General features: G+C 38.3%; 1 protein-coding gene across 6 annotated transcripts in view; it reads right to left on the bottom strand.

Annotated features, from left to right (window-relative positions):
• Nucleotides 1-1,154: 1,154 nt before the first annotated feature.
• The window catches only part of LOC131240212 (splicing factor U2AF-associated protein 2), a 41,420-nt gene continuing 30,770 nt past the window's right edge, over nucleotides 1,155-11,804 (bottom strand). For 5 of the 6 annotated variants that reach the window (XM_058238333.1, XM_058238332.1, XM_058238330.1 and 2 more), the window contains 7 exons: nucleotides 5,993-6,082; nucleotides 5,786-5,888; nucleotides 5,546-5,626; nucleotides 5,265-5,341; nucleotides 4,803-4,883; nucleotides 3,257-3,348; nucleotides 1,695-2,010 (listed from right to left, as the gene is read on the bottom strand). In XM_058238333.1, the coding sequence (XP_058094316.1) occupies nucleotides 1,887-2,010; nucleotides 3,257-3,348; nucleotides 4,803-4,883; nucleotides 5,265-5,341; nucleotides 5,546-5,626; nucleotides 5,786-5,888; nucleotides 5,993-6,082 (648 nt within the window). In that variant the 3' untranslated portion in view covers nucleotides 1,695-1,886. Of the gene's footprint in view, nucleotides 1,422-1,694; nucleotides 2,011-3,256; nucleotides 3,349-4,802; nucleotides 4,884-5,264; nucleotides 5,342-5,545; nucleotides 5,627-5,785; nucleotides 5,889-5,992; nucleotides 6,083-11,804 lie in introns of those variants that run through there. The other variant, XM_058238331.1, reaches the window with a different exon arrangement.

The following is an 11,804-nucleotide window of genomic DNA, read 5'->3' as shown; positions in this document are numbered from 1 at the left end:
CATGAATAGCCTTTATAACACCCACGAAGTCTTTATGGAGGGTAGGGCAGTCAATGGGCTGAGCCAGACCGTGGACTTTTGGACTTGGACTTAGATATGACAACCCAAACACTTCCAAGCCCGGCTAGGGCTACACACTGGCCTAGCCCAATCCGGCCTTGCCAGATATTCGTTATACATTGTATCATGTATATTAAAGATGGGGCTTATATGCAAGCTCTTGCCAACAGTTCAATTAAAACGAATGAACATGTGAGATCAGAAGCATACAACTCCCTGTAAATAATATACATTTGAGTGATATGAGATATATGCTTGTCGACTTGAATAGGAATTGCAATTTTTTTTCTTTAACCTGAAATAAAATAACTTGAGATCCTTATTTGAGTTTTAGTCTCTCTATTTTAGTTTAAACATTTAGGGCCCGTTTGGATACCACCAAATAAGTTACTTTTTCTACTTACAGCAGTAGATAAGTAACTTAAAAAGATAAGTAAATTTGGTTTGAGATAAATTATAAGTAACTACTAAAAAGTTACTTAATCACTTCAGCTTAATAAGTAGAAACCAAGATAAGCTACTTAAGGCAGAAGTAATTTATCTTAACTTATAATCTAAACACCCCCTTAATTACTTTAGCTCGAATAAGTAGAAACTAAGATAAGTTACTTGAGGCATAAGTAGCTTGTTGTAAGTAACTAAAGATCCAAACAACCCTTTGGTATGCTCAAAAAGGTAATGGGCTGAGCCCGGCTGGTCACGGGCACATTAGACTGTTATATGGGCTAAGGCATGGACAATGCTACCTTTTTCTACTCTCATCCTCTTTTTCCTTTCTTCTTCTTCTTCTTTTCTTTTCTTTTTTTTTTAATCTTTTTTTCTTTATTTTTCTTTTTTTGACATGGGCTGGCCTAAGGTTAGCCTAGAAGAATTTGGGGTGGGATTAGGCAGCACGAAGAGCGGCCCAGCCCATTGACAGAGGAGCAAGGTATAGGAGTCCTCTACAACACCTGCTTACCTAAAACACCCAAGCTTGTAGGGCCGACCATGCTGTATACATAAAATCCACAGAGTCCATCAGGTCCTACCCTCAATTCTGGCAAATAATCAGTGAGATTCGCAACTCAAGTGGGACACAACAAGGGAATCATGGATTTGGGGCAACCATGGTCTTTATCCATCAAACCCATTAATCAGGTGTAGCTCACAAAGAAAAGTGGAAAATACAAAAAATGAGCCGGATGCAAAATATTAGGCAGGCAACACCATCTGTTGGGAGCAGTTTTACATTGTTTCCCTTTGTCAGAGCTTCCCATCAGGTGGATCTTTTGTATGTACGGTGAGAAAATACATATTATAAAACTCAGTGGGTCCACAGAGCTTGAGTGTTTTACACTGGTGCTGTAGACAAATCCGGTCACCTGCATATGAAAACAGACCATAAAAAATCATGGGCTCCTACTTTTCAAGAAGCATAGGCTGGAAATCAACAGTGAAAACAGATCATCAAAATCATGGGTTCCCACTAGCCTGAAAATCAGTGGTGCGCCTATCCCAGGGCATCGGATGGTTAAGATGGATCTTAGCAAACACCATCCAATGACAATGACTAGCATGCATAACCAACCACTGGTGTTGCCATCATTGGTAAGGGTCAAAGCATTAGCCTGAAAAACCGTCACTAGCTGTCCAGCATTTCAAGCCACGTTGAATGCTTCTTTTGAATATGTAAATTATGGTTTTACCAAACATTGCTTTCAGCATTGACCCAAAATTCCTCTTACAGGAAGGACCAACATCGAGCAGTCATTATCTTTTTATCATTCTAATGTACATGGGAATAACTAAAATCATGGATTTTTCAATACCCAGAGGGATTTGCGCCCTCAGTCGGCTTCAAGCTCCTCTCCGAATTGCTCCAACCTAGCTGCATCGGCTTCAAGATCACGAACTCTGGAGTGGTTGATGGACCCATCATCCTCGCTGGCATGTATCTGCTTACCTCCAAACCTAGGAATTACCGACCAAGAGCATAACAAAATAAATATAGGTTAGGCAGCTCATGCATCAAAAGGAGAGGCCTTTCTCAGTGTTTGAAATATCAGTATTACGTTACGTATCGCACCCTTGGGATATGGATACATATCGGTTCTATCACGTAATGTATCAATGTTATTGGAAACATGGGGAAACATTGGGAAATTGGTCAAATTTTTCAATGAAATTTTAGTGATTGTTAAAAAAGACATCAATACACACTTATATATCAAAACATTACAAAAAAAATAAGTACGCATGATATGTTTTCTTTGTATGGGATCCTAATCTATGCGTTGTCTAATTGAATTGATGCAAGTATATTCAAAAAGTATATTCATATAATTTATAAATGTAAGAAGACGTGTGGAAACCCGAGCAATATATTAAATAATAATAATAATAATGAATCACTAGATCAGGATATATGCATGTTTGATTTTATGTTTGGACACAGATTACAACCGATTTGCGAGAAATTGGAAAATTTTGATTTGTTTCAATTTTCCACAACTCGACCCATCTCCAAATCTCAAAATCGAAGCTCCCAATCTATGATTTTCATGCAAAACATGAAAAATTAAGAATTTATTACAATTTGACATTGTTTTAATATGATTTACAAAAAAAAAAAAAAGGATCAAAAATAAATTATGCTCATTGGATTGAACATGTGGAATATATTGCACTACTTGTACACAAGATATATCGTGGGATATATCAGCCCATATCGTCAATACTTAAAACACGGAGCCTTTCTATGCTTTTCAAAAATGATTGTTGGATAGGAATCTGTTTCTCATACTTTTGCAGCCCGTACTTAAATATGGGAATTGTAAAATGGGCAAATCTTGGGAATTCATTCCCACCCTTCGCCAGGAACCAAACACAGATACAGCCCCTCAATAATGGAATCCATTTCCTGGTAGCTGAATTGCCCATGAACCAAGGGACCCCAAAAGGGAAGACTTCACTTTCCATGGAATGCTCTTCATGGAACGGAAGTGGAGAGTTCCCAATTGGTGAGATATTGGGGAATGGTCCATCCATGTGCGGGTGGAGTTCATCAGATCAGCAATCTGGATCACCGAACTGTCGGACCCACTCGTTGAAATCAGAGCCCAAGATACAATAAACATCTAAGGGTCAAAGATTAGATAATTACTCTTAAAACTCTTTCATCTCTGAGGAAAAAAAAAAACTAATGCAAAAACTTTACCATCTTCCATTCATCAGTTCGATGCACTTTAGACCATCCTTCCGATCCTTAAATTTCACCAGCACAACACCCTGAGGATGATTCTCACATACCTGAATGCCACACCAGAAATCCACTAACAATGTGAACCAAAACTACTGGAATATAACGAAGTAGTCATTAAAATTTAATCAAGTAGAGAAGAAAGGCTTTGAATAGCACACACTGCATGCGAGGAAAACTATGGTAAGGTATTCGGTAACAGTAACAGTAACAGTAATGGTAACGGCTGGAATTACGGCCGGCCATGTGACCATGACAATACAGATCGTAAAGGCATTTATGACCCCAGTAATAACCATTACAGCCTTATAACGCTCAAAAAAATGATTTAAGGAAAAAATGTAAAAAAAATACTGGAAATGTCAGATAAATGTGAGGATCCCAAATATGCATTCGTTTCTAGTTTTGAGTATGTATTTGATGGTGTAACAGACCATTCTTTAGTAAGAAAGCTATCTCAAGTTGCCTAATACTATTGACCTAAGACTGACTCTAAAATAGTAAAACTCCTATACCATGGCTTCTAAATATCTAATATCATACATAACAGTAATGATGAGTTGATGACACATTATAGTAATAATGAGTTGATGGCACAATTATAGGCTGCTATGTAATAACTATATTTAAGCTTCAAACACAAGTCAAGCATGATTTAGTGGATTAGGGCACATTAAATATTAAGTACAACAAAATGAAAATGAAAAAGAAAAAAGAAGTGATAGCTTACCTCTTCTGATATTTCCACTCCGCTTCGATTTATCAAATCCCACTAAATTTGTTTTTTGACCATCAAAAAAGTTGTACATCTAGTTCAAAATTAGTTTCTAAGCTCCCTTCAAGGTTAAAATGAATAAAAATGAGGGGAAAAAACAAAAGAATTTTTTTCGAAATAAGGCCTTTATGGTTGTGTCGGCCTGTAACAGCATATCAGCTCCATAATGGTGCTGATAGAGGGCGAATCATTCCATATAGGCCAATACGGCCATTTTTTCAACAGACTGATTCACCCCCATAGTAATAGGAGTGACCTTTTCCTTTATGTAACAGCCACTTGATTTCAACATGAATTGGCATTGTTATTATGTACAAAAAATTCATGCAGGATCATAGCGCTCTCAAATATTATATAGTATTAAATCAATGAATAGAAACCACTCTATACACAAGGGGGCCTGTAACATTTGAATGTTTGCATGGTGATGACAGCTATAAAACCCACAAATTCAAATGATGATGCCACGAATGGAAGTCCACAAGTACTGGGCCTAACAAAATATGTATCCTCTTTAATGCAATTAATAGTGACCCTAAATGGCTGGTTTAAACCCCCTCCATTAAATGTTTGAAACCCATCAGAAGCAGTATTTTACAGCAATGTGGCGGTGGGAACAAATAGACCTCCAATGTAATCTTTTCTCCTTTTATTTTTTCGCGGGGGAGGGTGGGGGGGGGGCTCAATTATTTTAACACAATCACGGACGCTAATGTTTTCTCGGCATACCTTGATCGATTCCACTGGACCAAGCTTGTTACATTCCTCTTCAACATCGGCTTCCAGTTCTGAGCGTAGACTTGCATCAGACTGCAAACATTAGAAAATAGTCCACTCACAATCCAAAGCCACAAGCAGAAGACTGATATTTCACAACATACACGTACACCAAACACAACTGTGTTCATTTGCTAAATAATCAAAATGAATGAGTACAATCTTAATGATTAAAGCATCGATAGTATGTAAACCAGTGTCTCATGCAACAATGTTCAAAAACTCAGCATCAACATTGAAATTTATTTCAGAGCTCTGCTCGGCGGAGTCAAAAGTCTTGCATTTTCCATAAAATCAGAGTTTGAACTCGGCACTAAAAGCCAGCCAAACGAGTCAATTCAGCTGTTTCTGAGTTGAGACAAGGTTTTAAACATTTTTTGGGGTACATCTTTTGCAAGATTTTTAACTGTTTACCCTCAATTCAGCAGGTGTGAACATATGACGCAGAACAATAGTAGCTGGAATTTTCAATTTTGCATCGTCATGTCCGCCTATCACACAGAGAGTTGAAAATGTTAGGAATGGTTGGTCTCTTCAGGGGGGCAAAAGAAAAGACCAAAGACATGGAGAGAAGAGAGGAAAAAAGAAAAAAAAAGAGCTGATCTTTTGTGATAAATGGGAAATACCTATTTAGCTTAGACATGTTGATGTATTTAGGTCAATCCTAGATAACAAGTTATGAGGCAAATACTTACCCCAGCCAAGGATCTTCTCTTCAACCCTCTTTAGTTTCTTTTTCTTCTTCTTATCAAGTTGCTTGGCTATAAATCTATCCCCTGTCATGCAAAAGGCCATTGATGCATGCTTATCATTTGTATAATATCCATCCAATAAATGTGTGTATAAAAACTGCATGTGGCTAAAACAAGGAGTGCAAGTGTAGGATGATCAAGCCAAAACAAGGAGTAATATAGCCAAAAAAAAAAAAAAGTTACCTTTTTGCTCAAACTTAGCTTGGCTGACAGACATAGGAATCTTCCCACCAGGACGGAGCGGTGCCCCATCCAATATTTGGATGGCCAGAGCCACTGAAGGCTCCTGGAGTATTGAAAACGGGACTGTTAGTATGGAATGTGGACAAGTTTTTTGTTCCAAGACGTGATCAAATGTGAAGATGATCATTGTAGTATCTGAAGAATTACCTTCAAGTACGAAACGAGTGCATCCCCTTTTTTTCTACCTGTTTCTTTATCAACGTAAATCTTCACACGGGGCTTTTTCGTTTCGGGGTCCTAAAATTTAACACAGGTATCACAAGGATATTAAGACAATAGAAGCATCAGAATTCATCTTTCAAAGACAAAATATGCAAACAACTGCCGTAATGGTACATTGGTTTTTAATATATTAAAACATCAACACAGTACACTTGCCGGAGGTTGCCAGGAACAGGGGTTATGGGAAACAAGCTCAGCCCATTAATTTGAGCAGTGGAAAAATAGGTAATCGACTTCAAAGGCATAGCTTCCCTCGTAACAGGGGACTTTTAGTTATCACAAAGAGTATGAGAGAAATTGACAAAACCGACAAAACCCAGAAAGAGATTCCTTAAAATGTCATCAACCTATTCTTTCTGACTTTAATGCCATAAGGCATCAGTATGAAACTGCCCCAGATGAGCAACTGTCAACACTAAAAGCTTCACAAAGCATTCCAAAAGTTAAAATGATAAAATTTTCATTTGATCTTTTTATGCAATAAACCCTACTTCATACTCTGTGGATTCAAGTTCATACATGATCAGACATTTCAAATTGGGACAACAACTCCATCTCCAGGATTAAATATCACATAGCTGTCCCTGTGTACTAAAATTTTATTCACAGATATTTTCAAGATGAACTCACAGTAGCCATTTTAAGTCCCTTGCACAGTAGTCCAGTATCTTTCATTGATACATGTCTCCACATTTCCCTCAAAGAAACAGGCGCATACCTGTTACCACACTTCCCAGTTTCCCTTAGTGACCAACATCTGTCACCCTTCTTTCCCTGTTCCCCTTAATTACCCAACACCTTAACAAAGATCTTCTATTATTAATACATACATTATGCATTAGAATGCATAATGGATTGATCAACAGTACCTTCAGACGCCATGTTCACTTCCAATTCATTAGTGATCCACTGTCCGCCACTAAGAAACCTTGACATGATGCAGCTACATTAAGCACTCTCTGACACCAAAGAACTTACTCTGAAACATCTCTTTCCCTTGCAAATTCTGAAGTCACAAATTATGTTCCTCCCCACCAAACCACAGGAAATCCCTTTGAAGCTTCCATTATGTTTGATAACATTGGAAAGGCATTAGAAGAGGATCATATAGTCCATAGGCATATTGGACAAGGGCCACCTCATTAAGGCTATGCAACCTTCCAAGAGACATATATCTACTTTCCTAGGCAGAAAACTTCCATTCCACTTTCTCCGCCACTGTCCCATGACCACTAAGTCTAACCCATTTCCCCACGCAGAGTCTCAATTCAAGATACGTTGAAGCAAGAGTCCAGACCTTACAACCAAATTCCCCTACCAAGACCTGCCCACCAGCCTCCCTAACCAGACCCTGATCATTTCTGACACGAGACAATATCAAACACCTCAGCACACCCTTTGAGGTTGGCAACCTGATCGGTCTTAGCATCAATGGAATGTGCATCCACAAATTGAAGATGTGCCACCTGGATTTTGTCATGACAAATCATGAAACCACTAAAGAGACCTCTGTTTGTTTCGATTCTGATCATCCTACTAAATGCTCACCACAAGCAAAAACAATAATGAGAGAAAGGTCACGCTGCTGCATGCACTAGACCCCCTAAGGAAACCTTTGGGGAGTCATTCATTAAAATATAGTGAGCTGACGCAACACAATCTGTCATCCTTTTTTTTTTTGGAGAAGTAACAGTGATTTGATTAGGAAAAAAAAAAGGATTACAAAAAAGAGGACCAGCCCACCGAGAAAGCGAGAAGATTATCCTCCTACATGAGACAGATTACAATCCTTTAAGTCTACAGTGTAAGATGCCCACTCGACCTGTTGCATCTTCTGAACTATTACATCTGCCGATTTGGAAACTCCGTCGAAGCATCTCCTGTTTCTTTCTTCCCACACTGACCACCAAGCAGCTAGGAGGAACATTTTCCAGACTGTGGTCGTATCTTTTCCTAACTTAGGCCCATGTCAACTTTTTAGCAGCCCATCGGAAGATTGAGGGAGGGACCATGGAACCTTGAAGATTTGAAAAATAGCTGTCCACACCCGGGTAATGAAAGGACAGTGGACAAACAGATGATCCACTGATTCTGCTTCGTCCATGCAGCAAAGGCAAATGTTTGTTATAATCATACCCCTCTTCCTCAACTTATCCACAGTCAGCACCTTTTTCTTCATGACTAACCAGCCGAACAGTGCTATCTTTGGGGGAACCTTGAATTTCCACACTAAATCTGTCCTAGCTTTCGCCTCCAAAGGAGCTTTCCTATCAATGAAGCTATACAGGGACTTTACCGAGAATGAACCGGACCTGTCGAAACTCCATTTTAAACTGTCTTCTCTTCCCTGATCTATCTTGCACCTGATGATGCGTTGTTGCAGGGCTGCATATTCTTCGATCTCCCAGTCGTGGAGGTTTCTTCTGCATTTGGGATTCCACACTGTTTCATTCCCTATAACTGAATAGCGATCAGCCACCCGGATGGATTGATTTGCAGCAATGCGGTTAATATTCGGGAAATCTTCTTTTAAAATTGATTCCCCCAAACATTTGTCTTCCCAAAAGTGCGTATTGTCGCCTTTTCCTATTGCTATGCCAATTCCTTTGATTACCTCCATCTTTGAAGAAAGAATTCCTTTCCATAAAGTTGAAGATTCCTTTGTCCACCAACCTCCCTCTGATTTTCCGTATTTGCTCTTGATGAGTCTATTCCACAACGATCCTTTTTCAGTCCCGAGTCTCCAAAACCATTTACCTAGAAGAGACTGATTCATTGATTTGAGATTTCTTATGCCGGCGCCACCGTCTTGCACATGCTTACACACATCCTTCCATTTCACCAAATGGATTTTCTTTTTCCTCCTTACCGTGCCATAGAAAATCTCTTCTAAGTCTGTCAAGAATTAGCAAAATCAATGCCGGACATTTGTACAAGGACATGAAATATAGGGGCAGATTTGATAAAGATGATTTTATCGGCGTTAGACGACCGCCTAGAGAGAGATATCTGCATTTCCATCTGGCCAGATATGTCTCAAATCTTTCAGTAACTTTGTCCCACAAGCACTTTGGAGGTTTCCCTATACATAGCGGCAGCCCCACAATCTGTCATCCATTGTCTCCACCTTACACCAAACCTTGTTGTCCTAAGCAGTGTTCAAAATATCAGTATCGCGTTACATATCACATCCTTGGGATACAGATACGTATTGGTTATCGCACAGGATATATCGTTTGTATCGGGTAATTTATCACACTTTTTGGTAAACGTGGGGAAACATTGGGAAAATGGTTGAATTTTTCAATGAAACGTCAGGGATTGTTAAAAAACACCATAATACACACTTTTAAATCATAACATCTCAAAAAGAAGTGCACATAATAGGTGTCCTTTGTATAGGGTCCTAAGCTAGTCTAACTAAACTAATGCAACTATATTCAAATTTAATGCATAACATTTAGAGTGTATGTGATGATCATTCCATCAAAAACTCCTAAATAGTTCGAAATTAGTCCCAATTAACAGCTGGTTGAAGGGAAATTTTGAAGGAAAAAAATAACTTTTTATTAATTTTTAATTAAAAATTATTTTTAATTTTCGAAAATTGACAAGGACTTAACAAATAAGTAGATTAGCCCTCATACATGCTTGATTTCATGTTTGGAGTGCAACATTGCAAACAATTTAGGTGAAATTGGGGAAATTTTGAATTTTTTTTTCAATTTTCGCCAAATCGAACCCCCTGTACTCAAATTTTGAAATTAAAGTGTATGTGATGATCATTTCATCAAATACTTTGAAATTAGTAACAATTGATAGCTGGTTGAAGGAAATTTTCAAAATAAAAAAATAAAAAAATTGGAGAACATGAAGAACCAATGGATATCAAAATCAAAGCTCCAACTCCATGATTTTTCATGCAAAATATAAAGAACCAATAAATTTATAACCATTTGACACTGATTTAACATAATTTCAACAAAAAAAAAAAAAGGATTGGAAATTGAATATGCTCACCGGATCGAACATGTGGGATATATCGGCACTACTTGTGCGTTTCGCATCGCATAGGTGGGATACAAGATATATCGGCCGATATCGTCGATATTTAAAACATTGGTTGGAACGATTAATTGGTGAGGAGGATCGTGGTTTTAAATATTGGTTATGATATGGTTGTATTCACTCCTGTTACGCAATATGGGGGGTGGACCGGTCTGTTAAGAAAAAAATGGGCCATTTCAGTCAATATAGGCTGACACCCTGTGTGGGTACCTATACAGGCCCATTATGACTGATACATCCATAAAATTAAATAGATTGCCACAAGGGTGTCATAGTCTAGGAGCCCAAACTATCTGATTGAATAAATCCTCTATTTGTTGTGGGTTGATGGCTCCTCTCCCTCTCCCTTGCCTTCTTCAAACGCTGATTTTTTGTTGACTCTACCTCATTTTCTTCCCCCCGTTCTTCCAAAATGTCGGTCATTTTGTATGATTTGGAAATTTAATTTTCAAACTTTCTCTTGTTCTTCCACTTGTCTTCATTTCAACTATATGAAGGAAACTTTAAAATTATTTTTAGATTAGATCTAGACTTATTTGAGGATCAAAACACAAAATTCGAGTGAGATTCGACCAATCATAGACCACTGTCCAATTCTTTTGGAGGTTAATGAAGTTAATTGGACCTATGACCCTTTAGGTTTGAGTTGGCTGGGCATGAGGTAGAGGGTTTTCACTCTCTAGTTTCATATTGGTGGTCCTCTTTTGAGATCGTTGCCTTGTTGGGTCTTATCCTATTTAAAAAGTTGCAGCCACTTAAGCAGAAGCTTAAGTTTGGCACAAAGAGGTTTACGGTCTCAGGGAAGCTCAAATGTTGGCTCTCCTCAGCGATATCTAGGCTTAAGGAACAAGAAAGTCCCCTTTCAGAAGAAGTTGCTGCTTGAGCTAAGTATCACTTTGAATATAGTTCTCGTCTTAAGGAAGAAGAGATCAAGTGGGGCTAGTGTTCCCGAGAAATTTGGCTAAGAGAAGGAGATAGGAATACTAAGTATTTTCGTGGGATAGCCAATGCTCAGGCCTGATTCAATTGTATCTCTTCCTTGGTTGTTGAAGGTGAAAGAGTGTCTGATAAAGATAGAATTTGTGAAGCCATTGTTAATTTCTATTCTCAGTTGCTATCAAGCAAAGGTATTTATTACCCCCCTGTAGATAGTCTTCATTTTGATCGCATTCCACTCTAGGACATTGAATCCCTGGAAAAGCTCTTTCTTATGGATAAGATTAAGGCTGCAGTTTCTGACTCGAGGAGAGAAGTCGTTAGGCCCCAATGGTTTACCTTTAGCTTTTTTCTAGTCTTTTTTAGTAATTTTTCAAGGAAGACCTATTGTGTTTTTTTTAACGACTTTTATCAATTTAACCACTTGCCTTCGGAAATGAGTTGTACTTTTATTGCCCTCATTCCTAAATTCGAGGGTGATGAGAAAACCTTAGAGACTTTAAACCAATTAGCTTAATTAGCAGCCCTTATAAAATTTTGGCTAAGGTATTAAGTTAGAGGTTAAGGATAGTTCTTGTGAAAATTCTCTCCTTTCCAAAGTGGCTTTCACTTTTGGTAGACAAATCCTAGACAGCGTTGTAATTGATCATGAATGTTTGGGCTCTTGTTGCATTCGGGTAGCTGTGTAAATTAGATTTGGAAAGGCCTAAGACCATATTGATTGGTCTTTTTT

Source organism: Magnolia sinica, chromosome 3 (genome assembly GCF_029962835.1).
Source record: "Magnolia sinica isolate HGM2019 chromosome 3, MsV1, whole genome shotgun sequence".
Classification (NCBI taxonomy): domain Eukaryota; kingdom Viridiplantae; phylum Streptophyta; class Magnoliopsida; order Magnoliales; family Magnoliaceae; genus Magnolia; species Magnolia sinica.
Note: the sequence above shows the minus strand (reverse complement) of the source record. Positions and strands in the feature narration are given on the sequence as shown.